Raw genomic sequence first — 23,087 nt, forward strand, 5'->3', positions numbered from 1 at the left:
TTCATAGCAGCATTATTTATAATAGTAGAAACTGGAAACAATCCAAATATAACAGAAAAATGTTTCCATTTGCAGTAGCAATATGCCTAGGAATAAACTTAACAAAAGATATGTAAGAGCATCATGAAGAAAAGTATAAAATACTATTGAAAGAGACAAGGTGATTCAAATAAGTAGAAAAATATTCAGGATAACACAATATGGCAAAGCTGTCAGTTCTTTCAAATTAATCTATAAATTCAACACAGTTCATTAAAAATCCTAAACATATTTTATTGTAGAACTTGACAAAATGATTCTAAAATTAAATGTAATAAGAGTCAAGATAATGCTGTCTTTATCAAGATATATTATAAAGCTATAAAAATTATAATAGTGTTGTTGTATAGAGAACTCAGAAACAGTTCCCAACATTTAGGAAAACTTGGTATGTGACGGAGGAGGGATTACAAGTCAATGAAGAATAAATGAGCATGCAACGTATGGTGTTAGGACAGTTATCTATCCATGTGGAAAAAAACACCTCCCTCCCAAATTCCAATTAGGTTAAAGAGCAAAATGTAAAAAATGAAACTTTAATATTTTATAAGTAGAAAGTCTTCACTACTTCAGTGACAGATCGATTTCTTAAACGTGACGGAAAAGCATGAATGACGCACAAAAAGACTGATAAATTTCACAATGTATATTACACTTCTATATGAAAAAATAAATCATAATCAAATTTAAAAGACAACAGTGGGAGAAGATATTTGCAATATAAACTACTAACAAAAAAATTAGCACCCAGATTATTTAACTAAATTCTATAAATCAATAATAAAATATTTTGACTATCATATTACTGGTAACATGAAGGCACCAAACAATGAGAGCAAAACCAAAATGAATGAAAACCTGAAAAAAAGATGCTGCTCTGGTGTATACCAGTTGAATATCAGCCCTCCAAACAATCCTAAAGGAAAATCAATGAAAAATATGTGAACACAGAATAATATAAGTACTCCCTCAGCAAAAAAAAAGAATTTGAAATGAATGATTTCCTTCAAGCAGTGAATTAGTTTTAACTAAAAGGAAACTGAAGCCAATTATTTACGCTATATAGTATCATAGGTTGAGTCATGTGAAATAGCCATTTTTGTAAGTAAAAAAATGCTCAAAATCTGACAGTTCCATATGGTTCAACCTCTGTAGTCTCCATTTATCCATGGTATTGTAATTTGCCAATATATACAGAATATTTCAACCTGTGGAACTAACAATAGAATTTGCCTACTATTAATGGGCTTGAAACTAATTTTCATGTAAGAAGAAACCTTGATTCTACTCAGTTATATAAGGCAGTTTTAAAGTGTTTTCCTGAAATTAAATATAAAAAAACTGTTTTACAGCCTACCAAAAATGTAATACTTTGTCAAAAATTGTGAATTTTGCTTAGATGATTATTAAAAACCTAAACATGAATGAGAAAATCGAACTCAACTTAAATTTCACCCCCACCAAAACCAACTTCTTTGTGTCAATACACAATAAAAATTTTAGTATAATTTTTGGTTTGTGAAGTAGCATCACTGTTGGCTCACTTAACCTTAATATTTCTTACAAAGTTCAAGAAAAATCTTAAATAAAATTAAAATGCCCTGACAATTTCTAAAGTTAAACATAGTTTGTATTTTGACAGATATTTTGACAAATCAAAAACGAAAAAAAACCCAAATAATCAATAAAGAAGGGAAACTATGCTTAGTTCTTTTATGCCTATTTTCTTTCCTTCCCTCATCTCTCCCTCCTTCTCTCCCTCTTCCCTCTTTCTTGCTTTCCTTCAGTCTTGAAGTTAATATTTAAAAATGTTAACTATTAATATGGATTAATAACAGTATACGTACTGCTTGTTCTTGTACTTTAATATATTTTTCAAATTTCTTTAGAAAAAGAGAACTAAAAGGAAAAAAAAAATTACCTTTGCCTCCTTTACAGTGAATCACTACGATGTTTTCATCATCTTGCGTCATCCACTTACATACTTCCTTGGAAAATTCCACCATCTCGCTGATTTCAAACATAAGATTTTTGATTGAGTTAAAATACTTCCCCCCAAAATCAAGCCCAATGTATTTAGCCCTCTGCTGACAACGAAATTGGCATAAAACTTACCTCAGAGAGGGGACATTGTGATCATCAATCTTGATTTGATGGACCCTATTATGGAAGTACTTAGGATCATAAGCTCTTTCACCTAAAATAAGTGATACATAGGTCATATCTCTATACCTAATAAATACAGTAAGTGATCAAGTTACAGTAAGTTATACTTTACTATTAGAAATTCCTTACTCACCTATAAAGGTGATGGGCTCCTCCTACACTAAACGAAATTTAAGGCTCTCAAAAACATAAGGATAGTAGTGGTTTGTCCATCTTGGGTAACCTAAGTCCAGCTTATTTTGATTTATTTAATAGGTCTTACTTTAATTTTCTAGCAGGCTACTCATTACATTATGGTAGGGTAGTTAGAAACCACAGAGCAGAACTAAATGTGGCCAACAAAAATGCTTGCCTTCTGAAAATATTTATTTGATATATAGGAAGAGGAAAAATCAAGAGAGACAGAGTAGTAAGCTGGAACATAATCTGTTCTGCAGGGTTTCGTTTTATTCCCATGCCTCCGGGGTGTGAGGAGGGCCCTGCTCTCCTCACACCCCATTCCTCGTGGGTTAGAGAATGCATTTGTTGAATTATCTTCAAAACACAAGCTGGCAAGAAAAAATTTTTTTTTTACTAAACCTAATACCACTAGAGTAGACTCTTCCTAAAATGGCTCCACCTCCATGCTAGCCTCCTGCCTCCCTCACAGAGCACTTTGTGCTGGTGAGGTATCTTTTCCTACCAAATAGGGCCAGTGCAAGATGGAGATTTTTTAACTCCCTTCCCAGCACCGGCACCTCCAAATCCTTATGAGTAAATGAAATACAAAAACTGAATCATCTTCTTAAGTGTGATGATCTGTTTTCTATCTAGAGTAGCAAAATATCTAGTCATGTACATACTGCATAGATTGTAGACTTGATAGTGGTTTCCATGCTTGGTATCCAGGAACCGCACAACTTCCTAAGAAAGACGGACACACATGCCTTACATATACACATGGTGCCAATACAACCTATTTTCTAGGAGTAACTTAAACTGGTTGTTACCTTTTATTCACTTGGCCCTCACTTAGCACCTTTTAGGGGAGATTCAAGGAGTATGAGGTTATGTACATTCCAAGTCATAGTTAATCCATTGATGATTTTCAAGTAACCCACAAAGTTATGCTTGACTACTCTGATTCACCTCTCCTATAAATACACAGGGCTTAAGGAAATTAAGTGGTTAACTAGTTTAAGTAAATTTGTTCCGAATTATTAATTCACACTCATATATGGTTCTTATCTATATCTAATTCTGATTAGATATGCCTTTTAGATAATGATCTGGATATTACAATCTACCTAAGCACTATTTAAATAAACAAATGCAAAAAAATATATGGAACGGTTGTGTGTGTGTACTCATGATAGAAAAAGATAAACACATTATATCAAATTTTACATAAGTGGTGGCAATATGGAGACTTTTTTTAGCTCATCTGTGTTTTCTTATTTTCTAAAATGAATGTGTATGTATGTGTATATATGTATATATATGAAATGTGTATACACGTATAACTTGTAAAATAAGCAATAGTGATTATTATTTAAAATACAGTTAATATCACCACATTAATACACTCCAGCAAACTTATCCATTTGAAACATACACTCACACACACACACACATGCATGTGTCTGTGCAACAACAAAAATAGCTATAAAAAAGTTCAAAAATTGATTAGTATAGTATCCTCAGAGCAATGTTTACTGGCTTAATAGTGAGAAAAACCAAGGTATCAAAGTGATCAATTTGTTAAGTTGGTTATCCTTATCAACAGGAAATACTAAGTCAAAAAGATAAACGTTCTGAGTCTGCATAGTACTAGCATAGAGAGGATAAACAGTCTTATATACATCAAAAATTCATGGGATCCCTTACACCAAAATAAAATCCAGATGGACTGAGGAATCAAACATAAAAAGCCACAAATACCTCTAAGAAATTTAAGTGAACCTTAGTAATAAGAACTAAGTGTTAAACCAATGGAAGATCAACAGATTTAGGTTTGACTTCATAAAAATTTTATATTTCTATTTTTAAAAATGCCACAGTATAACAAACAAATAAGAGGAAAGAAGATTTTGAATGAATGAGGATTATGCCTGTTACAATGTATAAACTAGTTATACTAATATAAACTAATAACTCATTAACAATGATGTAAATTATACTCCATCATCCTATAGATAACTAGGCCAAAGACATAAATAAATTCACAAAAGAGAAAATCCAACTGATTTAAAACCTCCATAGAGATAGTCACCCTTACCAATAAAGAAGTCAAAACAACACTGAAATGCCATTTTCACTCATTAAATTAGCTCTTTCCTTTTTAATGAGAAAATCCAATGCTGGCAAACATGGCATGAAAATAAGACCTTTGATTTATTGCTGGTACAATCCCTTGGATTAGTCAATGTACAGTAAGGATCCTAAAAAATATTCATACTCTTTAACCAGAAAATTTAACTCTTAGGAATCTGTCTAGAAAAAGCTTTATGCCTTTGTGTCTTTATTGTTATTGATAATCACGATACCTAAATATCCAACATTAGAGGTTAATTACAGCTCTAATGAAATATCATGAAACCATTAGACTACTGTCCGTAAACCTTCATTCTCTCACAAAGTAAATATTTCACTGTGGTTAATTTATGTGCAGCCTCTGTAGTATACCCACATATAAGGATAGTCAGTATTTGCTTTTTTATGGGAAAATTAATGTACCTGGATGGTTCAACTTCAGGGACTTCTAAAATCACCTTCAGCCAACAGACATATGAAAAAATACTCAACCTCACTAATCATGAGAGACATGCAAATAAAAACCACAATAAGATAACTCCTCACTCCAGTCAGAATGGCCATCATCAATAAATCAACAAACAGCAAGTGCTGGCGATATTGTGGAGAAAAGGGAACCCTTGTGCACTGTTGGTGGGATTGCAGATTGGTGCAGCCACTATGGAAATCAGTATGGAGGTATCTCAAAAAACTGGAAATGGAACTACCTTATGACCCAGCAATTCCACTCCTAGGTATCTATCCAGAGAAATCCAAAACGCTAATTCGAAAAAATATATGCACCCCTATTTTTACTGCAGCACTATTCGCAATAGCCAAGACATGGAAACAACTGAAATGCCCAAATGGATTAAGAAACTGTGGTAAATTTATACAATGGAATATTACTTGGCCATAAAGAAGAATGAAAGCTTACCATTTGCAATGATATGGATGGACCTAGGGAACACTATGCTAAGTAAAATAAGTCAGACAGAGAAAGACAAATACCATATGATCTCACTTATATGTGAAATCTAAAGATCAAAATAAATGAGCAAACTAATCACGAAAGTTTCAGAGATATAGAGACAAACCTGAGGGTTGCTAGATGGGGGCGTTGGGGATGAAGGAGAAGGGGAGGGGATTAGAAAACACAAATTGGTAACCACAGTATTGCCACAAGGATATGAAAGACAGTTTGGGGAATATAATCAACAATGTTGTAAAGATTTTGTAGGGTGTCTTATTAGGGAGACCACTTCATGGACGGTGTAGATGCCTGACTACTGCAGTGTACATCTGAAGCTGAAGCTAAATAACAATGAATGTCAACTATAATGGTCACTGGATGTGGAGTGCAGCATAGGGAATAGAGTCAATGGAAATGTAACAGCTCTATACCATTTCAGAGGGGTAGTAGATTGGGGGAGGGGAATTATCACTTTGTGAGGGGTATAAATGTCTATTACATTGTTTTGTACACCTGAAACTAATAAAAAAATTTTTTTTAATCACCTTGACATTTTTCTAAATGTCTGAAAAATAATCTCAAGGATTGCATTTTCTCCATGAGTCCATCTTTGAATTGATACTGTGTTTCCCCAAAAATAAGACCTAGCCGGACCATCAGCTCTAATGCATCTTTTGGAGCAAAAATTAATATAAGACCTGATCTTATTTTAATATAAGACTGGGTCTAATATAATATAATACAATATAATATAGTATAATATAATATATATAATATAATATCAGGTCTTATAGTAATTTTTCCTCCAAAAGATGCATTAAAGCTGATGGTCCGGCTAGGTCTTATTTTGGGGAAACACGGTATGTAGACAATTTACTACTGTTTTCTGATCTAAGCAGTTTACCTGAACACTTCAATTACCTTTTATCCAAATGAGCTGAACAGAGACATAAAGTACCTAGAGAAAACTTCAACTTTGCTAAGAAACTACAGTTTTTGGGGTCACGATCTGTTACCAGATGGACAGTTTCTCTCCTTAACCAGAATAAAGCATATTCAATTATACCAAGGTCAATAACTAGAAGATAACTAAGACTATTTTTAGGACTACAGGTAATATATCTAATTTTTCTCAGTAGCTAAGCCTTTACATGGGCTTACTAAGTTTATAATTCCTGAAACTCTTCCTAGGGATGCAAAAGTGGAAAATGCTTTCTACTCTTTGGAAGCTCTTTTGCAACAAACTCCACCTTTGAGTTTCCTGCATATGCCTAATCCATCTCTCTGTTTGTTCACAAAATATTGACTCAAATATTAACTAAACAGAATAGTTCACACCAGAAACCTATTGTCAATCTTAGCACATTCCTTGATTTGGAGATGAAGGAATACCCTCCTCGCTTGCACGTGGTGGCAGCACTGGCCAAACTTGACACTTGCAACATAGTGCTTGCTTCTCCACTCCCACAACTGTATAATTCTTGCTACTTCTAGTAATACTTGACAATTCTCTGTTAGCAAATTTACCACTTGTGAAGTTCTACCTATTCCTCTGCATATTACTACTCAATGTTGTTGGAAAGATGAACCCTGCAACGTTATTCCCTCTTAAGAGTGAAGGGGAACCACATGACTGTTTAGCATTCTCTCAGGAGTTAAATATGCTCAGACCTGAATCTTGCACCCTTTAGTCCACCTTGATTTAAAATAGTTTGTAGATAGCTCTTATCTTGAAAACGATAAAGGCACACTCTGTGCAGGACATGCTGTTATCATTGAACATGCAACCACTGAAGCAACTCTATTGCCTAATTCTTAGTCTGCCCAGGTAGCTCAAATCTGAGCCTGCACTCTAGCAAAAGATGAGAGTAAATATTACTGTGAACGGTAGATATGTTTGTGGGGTGGTTTATGATTTGTGGGTTTTATGAAAACAGGTGATTTATAACCTCTTCTTCAGATATGCTGATTAAAAATGATAAAGGGATCAATGACTTATTAGAACATCATCAATATCCTAAGGAGATAACAGTGTAATAACTGATAGAAACCAATAGTTTAGAGACCATTCTAGAAGCCAAGAGTAATGTCTTTGCTTTGATTTACATGCTAAATGAAGTTTTTGGCTTTTTAAAAACACCCCTGCTCATATTAAGTGTTACTAAATTGATACTTATCATCACCAAAATGACAAAAGAAAAATGGCACAATTTAGGCAAGTTATAATTAACTCGCAGATATCAGCTCAACCTACTGAAAAGCAATATTGACAATGAGGGGATGCTTTATCCATAAACATGGCTTCCAGCAACTTGAGGATGGCTGTCCTGAAGTGCCATAATTCATCCAATGGACCCTGGTCAAATTAGTCCGTAACCATTCTCATTACGAAAGAGATAAAGTAGTTTCCACATTAAACAGTAGTATGGAAAATTTTTCAAAATTGGTGAAGAGCATGGTAGAATCATGTCTTACTTATAAACAGCACAACCTGAGTAACATATGGTGCAGACCCTCCTCCTCAAGGCCTTTTAGGACATTTACAAATGGATTTTATAGGACTGCCCAAGTCTCAAGTCTCTGAATATGTATTAGTTATTGCTTGTAAATGTTGTTGTATGTATAGAAATGTTTTCCTGCCTTAGAATAAGGTAGAATGTGTCCATTAATGGCCCCAATTCTTCATCCTTCCCTGTATTCACTGGGTAGTGCCCTCTGACTCTAATATTGGGCTTCATGATATGAGTTGATTTGGTCAATATGGTGACACAAAACAGAGGCTTGCAAAAGCCCTTGTAAGATTCCACTTTAGCTCTTCCTTTTGCCATCATCATGAAAACTCAGAGTCAAAACACATCCTAATGGAGGATATAGACAAGTGGAACAGATATGAGTTACCCCAGACGCTCCAGCTAAGATCATTGTAGACCAGCTGGTAAGGACATTTCAAGAAAGAAAAATTGAATGTCAATATCTCTCAGTAACATATATAAAAGTTCTAAGTAAAATATTAGCAAATAGAATCCAGTGATATATAAAAAGGATGATACATTAAGAACAAAGGGGGGTTATACCAGGAAAAGGTTGATTTAACATTTAAAAATCTCAACAGAAAAATAGAGAAAAACATTTTGTTTATCTCAATAGATGCAAAAAACTATCTGATATATTTAGCACCAATTCATGATTAAAAATTCTTAGCAAATTAGAAATAAAATGAAACTTTCTTAATCTAGTAAAAGATAGCTACGAAAAGTTTCTACAGAGGGTAAGGGGGGCGTGGGGGTAGATGAGGGTAAAGGGGATCAAATATATGGTGATGGAAGGAGAACTGACTCTGGGTGGTGAACACACAATGTGATTTATAGATGATGTAATTGCAGAATTGCACACCTGAAATCCATGTATCTTTACTAACAATTGTCACCCCAATAAACTTTAATTTAAAAAAAAAGAAAAAGAAAGTTTCTAGAAAGCATCATTTTAACAGTAAAATATCAAATTCTTTCCACCTAAGTTTGAGAACAAGGCAAGGCTGTCCACTCTTACCACTTCTATTCAACATTACAGTGGAGGTCCTAGACAATTCAATAAAGAAAGAAAAAGAAATAAAAGGTATAAAAAGTAGAAAGAAAGTAGTAACTTCACACGAAAAATCCCAAGGAACCTACAAATTAATTATTAAAATGAATGTGTGAATTTATGAAGGATGCTTGAAATATATACAAAAATCAGTTATATTCATATATATCAGCTGTAAATAATTAGAAAGTGAAAATTTAAAAATATCATTTAAAATAGCTTTGAAACCCATCAAATAGGAATAAAATTAATAAAAGACATGCAAAGCTTATACAGTGAAAACATTGCTAAAATAAATTAAAGAAGACTTAAATAGGTTGAAAATATATTATGTTTACAGGTTGGAAGACTCAATATTTATAGATGTTGATTCTCCCCAAATTAAGCTATTTAGTCAATATCACCCAAGTTAAAACGCCAGCAAAAATGTGTGTATGTGTGTGGAAATTGGCAGTCTGATTCTAAAATTTATATGGAAATTCAAAGGGCCTAGGAAAGGCAAGATAGTTTTAAAGAAGAAGTACAGGAGGTTCTGGGTTGGTGAGCAAGTGGAGGCACTAGGAGAGGTCATGACCATCCATACCCCTTTCCCCATACCTTTCCCTGTGGGTCTCTTCCATCTGGCTAGTCCTGAGTTATATCATTTTATAAAAAACTGGTAAACTAAGCATCATGTAGAGAAGTCAACAAATGAAGTCTGAAGCTGAGAATGAATCCCAAAGAGAGAAAATCAGAGAAATTAAGCAAAAGAGATAATCAAAAGAAAGAAAAGAGAAAGAGAGAAACAGAACATGACTACTGATTACAAAGTGGGTACATGATAGCACAATTCACTGAGCAGAAAAATGATTCACAGTGGGTCTCTATGGTGCTTTAGTCTTAAGAGGAAAACATTACAAACATGGCAATGTGCATCAATAGGAGCAATAATAAACAAGCTGGGGTATTACATACAATGAAATGTAAGTCAGCAATAAAAGAACTACTGATATATGCAAACATATGGGTTAAAACTAACTCATATCAATTCATTATAATTTTTTACTTGAAAGAGTAAGTTTTTAGGAGAATACTTCCATCTCTGGGCTAATGTTAAACTTATGACTCCATAATCTATGTTTATTGAGAAATATGAGCATTTGCTAAATAAATACCCTTACCTTTATGGGATTTCTATAGAAGGACTGCTGTCCAGAAGATGGGAATGACATGGCAATAATACGTTCTGGAAGTCAAAAGAGTCACTGTTATGAATGTCATTATAGATATCAAACAGTATATGAAAACTTAATTTACATATAATCAGACTCCTTTTTCATTAAAACTTTCAGAATATATTAAGAATAAATAATAAAAGGTAACTAACTTTATATTATTTAATAAAAGGTAACCAACGTTTTATTATTTAATAAAAACCTCAGGAAAATCAAGATAACATATTAAATTATCCAATATAATGATCATTAAACTCGCATGGTGTTCCTGACTCAATTGGTTCCAGCCACATGTGACAGACTGGTGCTGACGTCAGTCTGGAGCTCCCCCTGTGGTGAGAATTTATCTTATTTAAACACCAAAGGAAAATGAGAGATCTGGGCTCCAGTGATGGTGGGAACTCCCAGGATGATTTCCCATGCTCCTGACTCAGAAACCTGAGATCTACCATTCTTCCCTGAAAATAAGACCTACCCGGACAATCAATTCTAATGCGTCTTTTGGAGCAAAAAATAATATAAAACCCAGTCTTACAGTAAAATAAGACTGGGTCTATAATATAGTATAGTATAGTATAGTATAGTATAGTATAGTATAGTATAGTATAGTATAGTATAGTATAATATAATATAATATAATATAATAATACCCAGTCTAATTTTACTATAAGACCGGGTCTAATATAATATAAAACCGGGTCATATTAATTTTTGCTCCAAAAGATGCATTAGAACTGATTGTCCGGCTAGGTCTTATTTTCAGGGAAACACGGTACAAAGCAATGACCTTATTCTCTGAGATTCTAGGAAGAGAACAGTCTCTCTGGGGTCCTTGGGACCCAGGATAACTACTAGAACTCAATAAATTCTAAACCAAACAAATGGAGTCAGCTGAAAATCCATTCAACTTCTTGTACTATAACCAAGTAGCCCTGATTTGAGATGACAATGGGAAAAATGTCAGGGTTGAACAACAAATAAGTCACACTACTATAGTGGCACACGTCTGCATGGATAAAGAATGTTTTGAGAGAACGTGGCTTAGACAAGGCAAGAACAAAATAAACACATAGTTACACACAAGAAGTAATATATTAATGAAGTTAATATAAGTAAATCAACAATTAAACTTCACAAACCAGTAATGTAAGTGAGGTCTAAGTCAAATCCATCTTTGTGATAGCGCCGTTTGTTTCCCGAAACCTGAGTGTTTAAAACAGTCATTAATTTGTAAAACATAAATCAACATAAAAATAACATTATACAGATATCCACAACCCTTGCCAGTATTTCCCAAAATACAACATTTTAAAAAAATCATAAATGTGTTTTGCCCACTTACCATCCTTCTGGTCAGAATTTCAAGATGTCTTTTTTGATGAGCCAGATGAAAAATTCTTACCAGAATGATAAGTCGTAGAGGTCGCAATATAAAGGTCAAGCTAATAATAAATTTGAAATATTCAGTTTTGCTTCAGAAACAGGATTTTGTCAATAAGAACTAAGTCCAGAGCAGTGGTTCTTAACCAGGGCAATTTTGCACCCCTGACCCCCACCCAAGCCTGCCACCCACACACCCACCCACCTAGGCGGCATTTGGCAAAGTCTGCAGGCATTTTTGGTTGTCACAACTGTGTGTGAGGGGGTGCCACTTGCATCTAGTGGGTAGAAGCCAGGAATCCTGCTAAACACCAATGCACAGGACAGCCCCCATAACAAAGAAATACCTGATCTGAAATATCAATAATGCTTAGGTTGAGAAACTGGTTTAGAGAAATAGTTGTATGATAGACTTTTACAATTTATGGATTTAACTATGCGGTTTACAATGAGTATTTTTCAATCTTCTCCCCACCAATACACACTGAGGTTCTCGTTCAGCTTTGTTACTCCCACCTATAATACAGGTTCACTATATCTGCTAACACACATCAGGCAGGCAGTAGATTGAGATACTTCCCAAGTATGCTAGCTGTTGTCTCACCTACTATCAGAAAGAAACACAACGGCAGAGAACTGATGGTTTGAACTGGTGCTGCTCTAACTTGAGGGTGCATACTGATTCAGCAGGGTGAGAATGGGGCCTGAGGTGTTTTTCTTCTTGCATTTTTAATGAGCTCTTAGGTGATGCTGAGCTTGCTGGTCAGGGGACCATACAGGCTCCAGTTGTTTTCAAACAACTCCAAAAGCCTATCAAATAATGTCAAGTTTCATGAGAACTTGAATTGAAGTCCTGGGGAGCTGGAGTGCAGAAAGAAGCAAGCTATTTGATTAATGAATAAGCCTAGTGAGCCACGGAACGTCTACATTCCAGCACACAGTTGCTTTTCTTTTCTTCATTGCCAGAATAAGATGAGGAAGGGGAAAAAAGTCATCAGTGTCTGAGATACATTCTAGTTTCCTGATCCCTAATAATTTTAACATTGCTTCAGTTTTCTTCATTGCAGATACACTACACTGTAAATTATACTTCTGTGCTGTTATCCATATCACTTAGTTTTCTGTTCCATTGTGTGTTGTTTTAGCAAATCATCATTGGAGTCGCACAAATTGTGCATATGCTTAAACCAATATTCTCTCGGTGATAGGAAAAACCTCAGATTTTCATGTGTAAGGAAATTACTGTTGAAGCTCAAATTGCAATTTAGTGGGAATTTAAAAATGGAGGGAAATTCAAGTTAGTACAAGAGGCAAACTCCCCAGTTTCTTTTTTGGGTGTTCCATCTTCCTCATTCAACTGAAGGTACTTAGGGTGTTCACCCTTCACTGGTCCCACCAATCCTTTAGTTTCCACGTATGTGGAAATTTATCTAAACATTTCATTTCCAAGCTGCTTATCTGGCACAGAATCAGCATATTCAGAGTTAAAACCATTACACAGAATGAAAGCCACAGAAAATGAAGAATTAGAAAAAAGAAAAGAAAATCCTTAAGAGAGGTAATCATGTTTCTTACCTGGGGATATCAATAAGAAACTTAAGGTCATAAAAAATATAAATGAAATCAATCACTAGAGTCACCACAATAATGACGGCATCTAAGGAGTTAAGCATCTCAGAAAAATACTGTTGTATCCTGTAATATAAAACAAAACATACAAATTTATGCCTCCCAAAGAAGAGAAAGAGATGTTTTAAGAGCACAACTTATTTGACTCCTTCTCATTAAGAATTCTACCTCAATGAGTTATTTAAAATTCATTTACTAAACTAGACTAAAGGGAAAACATTCATATTCATTATTTTATACATATATGTGACAAAAGCATCACTATGGCAATTTCCGTATGAAATATAACCAAACCACTGAAAAAGAGGCAAGTACTGCCTTCACATTTGTGTGAGAGGAAGGTGGCATGTTGGGCAGTATTATTGGGCCATGGAAGCTGAGCATGACAGACACAGCCTTAGAGCAACTGGGGTTGTGAAGAGTGTCCAAGAGGAGCTTGTGACAGTGAGAGGGGTCCATTACTTTGGCCTGTAAACTTATCATCTAGTGTTGCACTCACAGGGAAATCCCAATGGGCTGGGGTGGCCTCCCTTGAGCAAAGCTGAACTTCTGTCCACTGCACCTTCTTTCCCAGCACTGGCTCCTTCAGCCATGGGCACTGGTGCACCAAGGAAAGCTTCTTCCAATTCTGAAGTAGCCCCTTTCAGGCTCTGAGTAACCTGGGAGTTGGCAACTATTTTTAACTCAAAGGCATGAGGACAGAAGTTCAGCAGGAGAGGAGACAACCTGCCTTCGGAAATGTTCTGGATGAAGCAAGACTGGGAGCCCCTGGCTCCCACAGCAATCCAGCTTCAAGGTTAGCTCACTCCATGTACCTACTCAGAGAGACAACAGGCAGAGAAAATCATCTGCTGCCTCACTACTAAGCCTCACCGATTGAATGTGCATGCCTTAGAGCTCCTATGGACCTTAACAAAAATTTTTATTTTCACTGAGGTAGGGGGCTTTTCATGATCTATTATCTAGTATTTAATGTACTGTCAGCTTTTATTTAGATTCAATTCTTAATGAAAGTATTAATATTTATACAAGTACGTCACATACATGTTCCCCTTAATAATGTGCATGCTGACACATTAGCTGTCTGGCCCCATTTTGCAAACTACTCAAGCTTCAGTGTTGAAGAAATCATCTAGAATACATTGTCAGAGACTAGAGCGCCACTCGCAAAAATAATATTAAAGCCTAATCTACTCGAAAGTGGAACCTGGATTGTTGTTTCTCTTGTAGACCACGCTTTCTAGGAGAATTATTTTGATAAAGAGGGCCACATTTGGTTGGGTTGACCTAGTAATTATTTTGGGATGCTTGTCATAGAGTACAAAATAGCTTTATGTGAGTGTAAAAAGTTAATTAAACTTACCCTTCTACAAACACTCGAAGAAGAATATCCATGAAAAAAAATAAAGCAATAGATAAAGAAATGGAATCATATTCCAAAGGAACATAATTTATGTTACTGAATTGGTCTGTAATGATGAAGAAGACGTCCACAAAGACCAGCAAAATTCCAAATATTCTACAAGTAAAAAATAGAATAAAGTGGTTTTCACCTCTATAGTTAGTCTACATTTAAACCAGTGATTTAATAACAAATTGTTATTATTTATGATTAAACTGTTCAGTGGTAGGGAAATTGGCGTTGCCTTAGAATCTGAAAAGAAAAGTTATTTAGTTTTCACCCAATAGAAGCAGTTGTTAGGGAAACAAAATTCCCACCAAACCACTTCATGTTATCATGTCCTTTTATCACAGACACATCAGCCTAGAACGGGCAAACTGAATTAAAATTACATGTCTTTGCTTATAAACTCTTCTTAAAATTTGAGAATTTTATAAGGGGCTTCTCATAATAAAACAATTTCTCATAATAAATTAAACTTCATTAATCTTGATAATTTTTAAGAATTTAGTAATAAAAACCAAGTGAAAGCATGACTAATATAAACCCTTAAAAGATCACTTTAGCTGATAAGAGTTTTTTATCAGTGAGATTTTACATATTAATAGATGCTTCTAGAACAGTGCTGGGCACATGAGAAGAAATTCAATTTCATAAACACATACATGATTGAATAAAGTATCTTCTCAGACTTTTTCTTATATATTTTAAACATATTCTCCATAAATTCATTATATTACTTGTATAATCTATGAAGATAAATTAATCTCCAAAGTACTTTTTTGTAATTGCAACACAGATTAAAATAATACATATTTAAAAGGAAGCAAGTATATTGTGTAGATCTGTATTATAATATGAAATCTTACTATCATGCCGAGAAGAAGCCTAAGCAGAATACTTCTAGAATTAAAGAGAAATTTTATACAAGTAAGTATTTAATAAAACACTTTATTTATCACTATATAATTTTAAAACACATGCTGCGTTTTTACTTTCACAGATAGAAAAAACATATTAATGTGTTACTGTTAAACTTAGGTAAATGATATTTATTTGCAAAGCTTAATATTCAGCTTAAACTAAAATTCCAAGGTAAATTATATTAAGTGAGCACAGGGTTCATTTAGCAACATACTGACAGTGGAAATGTTCTTTTCCTCCTAGATCCTTTCTCATTAAAAATATTGATATTAAGTGTTATACATATTTAAATACCTCCTTTTTTAGGGTCTCACATACCTGAATATAACGGATGTTACAATTAAGTGCACAATTCTCTTAATCTTGCTTCTGCAAAAAGAATTAAAAATTAAATTCCAAAGTTCTCAAGTTTATCACAGATTTCTTCTAACATATAACAGTAACTTAACCAATAAACAAAGACCTTTATAAATGTAATTTTAAAAATTCTTCAGAAGTTTCATAACAAAATACTTTTTACTAGTAACTGTAAAATTTTCACCTTTCTGTTTTTCTTTCTTACTTTCATATGTGGAATACTTGTGAATAAAACACTAAACTTTAGATGTTTAGTAACATTTCTCTTGCCTGTAAAGTGCCAACCCCAACTAAAACAACATAGCATGGAGACAGAAGGGACTAGTAGAAGAGATCTGTGTTCCAGTTCTCCCATAAATGAGCTGTGGGACCCTGGGCAAGGCACCAAACCTTGGACAGACCTGTTTCCACAGCAATAAAATAAGGGACTTCAGGGATAGGTAGGGAGTAAGTGACACTCTTGTCTTGTAATATTCATCTCTTGAAACAAGACACCCCATGAATATGACAGGTAAACATGAATGAGAGTCTATTTGGGGTTGCAAGTGCACTTTGGAGGTAAGGAAATTTAGTAAGATACATTTCAAAGGAGAAACGCCCCAGTGACTGGGCTCCTTCTATTAACAGAAGGAGGAGTGGGAGCCTGTTTGATGGAGCCTCCAGTTATACTTCATTTCACCCTATGGCTGGAGACAAGGTGGTCATCGGGAAGCAATTGCTTGCCCTGCTGAAGCCTCTGACAAGGGACCCAATTCCATGGCAGGTGGGACTGATCTCATGGCAGTGTCCACAGCACCCGAGACTGGAGAATGGAGAGGACATGCTGAACAGCACTGTGACACTACCAAAATTGGCCATGGATAAATTCTGTTAGGCTAACAGAATTTATTTAAGATATAAGAGCTCCCCACCCCCCCTCTCCCCAATCTCTCTCTCCTATACCTGCACTGGCTTAGGTTGCTGAGGCTGATGTGGATGGCGGGTACCAATAGGCTAAAAGAGGTGAATTCTCCTCTGAGGTTGCCATTCTCTTAATACAGGCCCTTTCTGATCCCACACAGACTACAGGATGTCTGAGCAGCAAAGAAATGTTATAAAAATCTGACTTTGCCTGACAAAGTAAACATACAGAACCATACTTGACAGAATCCTGGGGGCACAAAGGCATGGCTTGGGTGGCTTTAGCCCCTCCTATCTCTTTCAGTATCTCCCAAAATTAACCCAAATAAATATAAAATTGAGATTTCTTTTTTTAAGCGTGCTGTGTAAATGCGGCTCCAAACGCTGTGTGCAGACTTTGCAGGGAAAGGACTGTGACTCAATAAATCTACATCCAGGAAAAATACTGTTCATGTTTGGGAGTGACAGACACTCTCTAAAATGCAGTAACTCAAAGCATAGCATCCGTGTAACTTTCCTAAGAATAAATACTCAGAGAAATGCTCGAGTCAACTGAGCAATGAATCAAAATAAAACACAGAAATAAGGAAGACATCTTATAGAGAAACGGTGTTATATAAAATCATAAAAATTCAGAACTAAGTCTAAATAATCATTGCATGGAGATATAAACAAACAATTTTAAAAACAAAGATAAATAACATAAAATTCTTGATAAAAGTATGGACTTAAATTTGCAAGTTTTCTTACACAATTTAGGATTAGGTTTGTAAGATGATAGACGTAAAAGCATGTTGCATTTCTTATCTTTCCCAGGTACAAGTCCAGTTTTAATCTGGACATTGATGGAGAAACAAAAGTACAATTATGTTTTCTAAAAATAGGTTTATAACCTTTATTTCATTGAAAAATCAAAGGAGTAAAAACATCAATTAATAGCAACACATAGAAAAATTTAAAGAGAAAATATCAAGGAAGCATTTAATACAGAAAACAAAGTAAGAAAGATGATAGCAAATAACACCTAGTATACCAGAAATGACAATAAACACAAACACATACTCTCATATTAAATATTGACAAATACTCTCAGATAAATTTGAAAACTAAATGCACTGCATTCTAGATACATGAGACAAAAACTAAATTAAAGTGATGGTTTGAAAATAAAGAGATGAACAAAAGTTTGAGATGTAAATGTTAAGTCTCCAAACATTAAAAGTTGTAATATTAATATCAAAGTTGAATTCAAAGCAAGAGTATCAACTATGACGAAGACATTTTATATTGATAGAAGGTAGACCCCATGACACTAACACGGCCATGTTGAACAGGGGTGGGATCTGTATTGAGGGCGGGTCCTGTCTTTCCCAATAGACCATTCTTTTTCTGTACAGTCACTGGGGGGAGGCATGTGGCCATACTCAAAGCACTAAGGGCACTGGGGTGATGCTTTGGTCTTCCTGCTCTCACTCTGGAGATTTGACTTCTCTCCCCAAACTATCTGCAACACAAGAAGCTACATTCCTAAATCTAGTGTAAACTCAGGTTGAAGAGAGCAGAGTCAGGGTTTCGATCGGATTTCAGCCTGAGTTAGTTAGCTCTTTAGGATCCTCTCTTGGGGTTTGGAGAGGAATATCCAAAGTACCTAGGAGTGTTCTTTGCCTGGCTTGCTCCTCAGGGGATATATTTCCCTTTGGAGCAGAGTGTTGGAAGCAAGGACAGGCTCTGTCAGAGTGTCTCTGGTCAAATACTATCTATTCTTAAATATGTATATTGAAATAGTTTCTATTGTGCAGAGAACGCATACACTTAAAGATTTTGTATGAAATATTTAAAGAAATTCATCCATCCTGTAACAAGATACAAAAAACCTTCAATGTACTCTAAAACATAGAAAGTATGCAGGCTACATTTTCTGACCACAATGTAATAAAATCGATGCAGTGGCAGAGTACTGATACATAATATATTTGTTTGCATTTTATCACTATAGAAATTAAAAAGATACCATACACGACAACAGATTAAATGGAAATATTGCTTGAAAGACACAAACTACTAACATTTGCTCAAGCAAAAATCAGATAACCTAAATAGTTTAAAAGATAATATATTTTTTTTTTAATTGAAATTGTAGTTTAAAACTTTCCAAAAATAACAACAACAAAAAAATCCAAGCCCAGGTGACTTAACTGGAGAATTCTACTAAATTTTAAAGGAAGAAACAATGCCAATTCTAAACAAACTCTTCCAAATAAGAGAAAAAGAGGACTACTTCCAAATTCAATTTAGGAGACTGGCATTAACCTGATACCAAAACAAGTATGATATTACATGAGAAGAACATTACCAACCAATATCTCTCATGAATATAGATGCCAAAATCATTAACAAAACATTAGCAAATTGAATCCAGCATTTATATCAAGACCAAGTGGGGTTTGTTCTAGGCATTCAATGGTGGTTCAACATTCTAAAATGAATGTAATTCACCATGTCAATAGACTAAGGAAAAGTAAAACATATAACTATCTCAATAGATACAAAAATTTTTTTAACAAAATTTAACTTCCATTTGTAATAAAAATTTTTGGTGAACTAAGAATAGGAGGGAAATTCCTTAACCAGAAAAAGGGCATGCACAAAACAACCAATGGCTAATATCAATCTACAGATTCAACACAATCTCAATAAAAAGTAATCACAGGAAATTTTTTTGTAAATACTGACAAATTCTAAAATTTATATAGAAAGGCAAAATGATACCACTACATGATTTAAATACTTATTATAAAGCTAATTAATCAAGACAGTGTGGTATAAAAGAAAGAAGAGACACATAAAACAGAAGAGACTAGAGCCTAGAAATAGGCCCTTATATATACTAAATTGATTTTCAAAAAAGGTTCAAAGGCAATTCGACAGAGAAGAGAGTCTTACAAGAAATTGTAGTTGAATTATTGGACATGCATATGAAAAAGACAATTCTTCAAGTTATATCACACAACATATACAATAATTAACTCAAAATGAATCCATGTACCTAAATGTAAAACATCAAACTTCGGGAAGAAAACATAGGAGAAACTATTTGTGAACTAGGGTTAGGAAAAGATTTCTAAGTAGGACACCAAAAACAGAATCATAAAAGAAAAAATGATAAATTGTATTTCATCAAAATTAAAATTTTCATCTGTGCAAAAGACATTGTTAAGAAAATAAAAAGACAACATACAGATTGGGAGAAAATGTAAATTTATTTTACATTTATTTGATAAAGAACTTGTATCCAGAATATGTAAAGAACACTCAAAACTCAACAATAAGGGAAAATGCATTTAGAATCAGTCTCCAGAGAACTCTGTATTCCATGGATGCTCTTGAGAGTGCACATCCCAAGTCTCAATCTTTCTGTGTGTGTTCGTTAGTGTGTGTGTGTGTGTGTGTGTGTGTGTGTGTGTGCATGTGAGTGTATGTGTGTTTATCTCTACACATACATGCATTTATTCAGTGTAACTCACTTTTCAATGGAGAATTCTTCAGGGTCTACTACTGTCAAGTCACTCGGAGCAGTTCTAAAGGATTAGAAAAGACAGACACCACATGACCTATACACTCACTTTTTTACTTCATATGAACTACAAGTATGCTTTATACTATAAACTGGTTGTCTCAGAAATATCACAGCTTTTTAGAAACTGATATTTCATTTTCCCTAGATATTATTCTATATATATGTGTAATAAGTATTTTACAGCTATCAAAAAGTGAATGACTCAAGAATTAAGTACACACCTCACATCTCTTAAAATGGCCATTATCAACAAGACAAGAAATAACAAGTGTTGGAGACAATGTGGAGAAAAAGGAGCCCTCATACACTGCTGGTGGGAATGCAGATTGGTGCAGCCACTATGGACACCAGTATGAAGGTTTCTCAAAAAATTAAGAACATGCTTCCATATGACCCCAAAATCACTCTTCTGGGCATCTACCTGAAAGGTTAAAACACTTATTCATAAAGATATATGTACCACTTATTCATTGCAGCATCATTCACAGTAGCCAAGACATGGGAACGACCCAAGTGTCCTTTGACAGATGATTGGATAAAGAGGACGTGGTACTATATACAAGGGGATACTTCTCAGCCATACAAGGATGAAATATGGCCATTTTAGACAACATGGATGATTCTTGAGAGTACCATGCTGAGCAAAATAAGTCAGATAGAAAAAGATGAAAATCATGTGGTTCCATTCATATGTGGGATATAAAACAGAAAGCAACAAATAAATGAAACAAACAAACAAACAACTGATACAGAAAACAGTACAGTAGTGACCAGAGGAGAAGTGGGGTAAGAAGATGTTGAACAGGAAACAGGGGGTGAAATACATGGGGAGGTAAGGAGAGTAAACTTTGGGTGATGAGCACACGATGAATATACAGTTGACATACTAAAATACTGTACACTTGAAACTTTGTATACAGTCTTATTAAACAATGTCACTGCAATATAAAAAAAGAGTTATGTGCAGTTCTTTGCTATTGAACCTGACTGAATATAAAACAGCCTTTGGTGGTGGAATTTATTTCAAATTCAATTTCAATTGGCAGGTATATATGCCTCTTCTCCCATCTAATTTCTAGATTCTCAAGTCCTTCCTTCACTCCCATTCTTTCACCCATCGTGGTTGTCCCTCCTGCCCCTCAAGTAAATCCATCAACTGCAAGCCTGAGTCAGGGGCTCCCTCCATATGATGGTGAGTTTGGGTTTGGGGCACCAGCCTCATATGGTGGCAGATCCTGGAGGGTGAGGAACAGATCCAGATTCCATTAGTTCCTTTCTCTCTGCCAAGGTCTCCTGTTCTCCTTGCACACTCCTACCGCCTTGTCATAAATAAGATCTGACCTCCCTTCACCCAATCTATAATAAGAAAGTCTCAAATACACTTTAGAACTTTACTGAAGGTTTGGCTGGCGGTTACTAGAGGGTGGAGAATTCCTCTCATGACCTTCCTCTTTTATCCAAGTAGATCTAAAAGTGATGGAAAGCTAGTGTAGATGCTACAGTGAAATGACTTAGAAACAGAGTCAAATATTCTCTGTATTGCAATGGATGCTCCTGACGGTGAACTTGTCAACTCTCAATTTCCTCTCATGTATATGTATGCGTGTGCTTGTGCTGATGTTTTTATGTGTGTATGTGAATATATGTGTATATAAAATATATAATGTCTATAATTACAACTCTATTATCAGCTATCTATCTATTTATCTCTATATATGTTTGTTTATTTATATCTCGTAATTCACCTGTGGCCCCATCACCAAGTGTTATTTTAAATTCAGAAAGGGCAGTGCCAAAAAGTGTATATAGTCAGATACCATGTGACTTCTTATACTTAACATTTTTGATGAAATTGACCACAATTATTCTATAACTTATAAACTGGTTGACCCTTAATTCACTTGTAAATCAGTTATTTGGAAGCTTCTTTGTTATACTCCCATATAAATCAGTCTTTTTGTGTTTGTAATGGTTATCTTAGTTCTATGAAAAGTTTAATGATGCAACATTTAAGTTCAATTCCATAGTACTCAACATAACCACAATGTGACAGTATTTTTGGGTTGATTTATTTAAAATTCATTCTCAGGCTATAGCAACAAGTCCCTTTCATCCCCATCTAATCTGATTCTCAATCCCTCCATCACCTCCTTAATTCCACCATCATGGATGACTTCTTTGCTCTCCCAGAAGGTCAGGAAATTGCAGCCCTGAGTAAGGGTCTCCCTCCATGTGATGGTAGGTTTGGGTTTGGGTTTGTGGCTCCACCCTCACATGATGGAAGAGCTGGAGGGAGGCGGGCATCGAGTTCTTATTAGCTTCTTTCTTTAGCTAAGCCTCCTCTGCTCACTGTCCACTGCTCTGAATAAGTCTCTGTCCTCCTCTGCCCACTCTAGTACAGTGTCAGACACAGTAGTCAAGGGTGATATATCCCTGGATAAAAAGACCTCCTCTATTACCTGTTCATCCTTCTTCTACCTCAATTCAGAAGGCAATATTTCATATGTTGGATACTATTAAAGGACTTTAGAAACAGAACCCATAGGAGTTCAGGGGAGTACACATTCCAAGTCTCAATATCTGTGTGTGTGTTTGTTAGTGTATGTGTGTGTGTGTGTGTGTATGCGCGTGTGTGTGTGTTTATGTTCATTAGTGTGTATGTGTGTGTCTATG

At 34.9% G+C, this 23,087-nt stretch overlaps 1 protein-coding gene across 2 annotated transcripts in view; it reads right to left on the reverse strand.

The window, feature by feature from the left end:
- LOC109456913 (phosphatidylinositol 3,4,5-trisphosphate 3-phosphatase TPTE2) overlaps positions 1–14,664 on the reverse strand; it is a 35,036-nt gene extending 20,372 nt beyond the window's left edge. Inside the window, exons 1-8 of one of the 2 annotated variants that reach the window (XM_019749452.2) lie at positions 14,618–14,664; positions 13,201–13,320; positions 11,588–11,687; positions 11,385–11,448; positions 10,192–10,256; positions 3,048–3,108; positions 2,155–2,236; positions 1,961–2,049 (exon numbers count right to left, since the gene is read on the reverse strand). In XM_019749452.2, coding sequence (XP_019605011.1) covers positions 1,961–2,049; positions 2,155–2,236; positions 3,048–3,108; positions 10,192–10,256; positions 11,385–11,448; positions 11,588–11,687; positions 13,201–13,320; positions 14,618–14,649 — 613 coding nt within the window. In that variant the 5' untranslated portion in view covers positions 14,650–14,664. The remainder of the gene's footprint in view (positions 1–1,960; positions 2,050–2,154; positions 2,237–3,047; positions 3,109–10,191; positions 10,257–11,384; positions 11,449–11,587; positions 11,688–13,200; positions 13,321–14,617) is intronic. The other variant, XM_019749454.2, reaches the window with a different exon arrangement.
- Between the last annotated feature and the right edge of the window lie 8,423 nt (positions 14,665–23,087).

This window comes from Rhinolophus sinicus, linkage group LG04 (genome assembly GCF_036562045.2).
Source record: "Rhinolophus sinicus isolate RSC01 linkage group LG04, ASM3656204v1, whole genome shotgun sequence".
Taxonomy (NCBI): domain Eukaryota; kingdom Metazoa; phylum Chordata; class Mammalia; order Chiroptera; family Rhinolophidae; genus Rhinolophus; species Rhinolophus sinicus.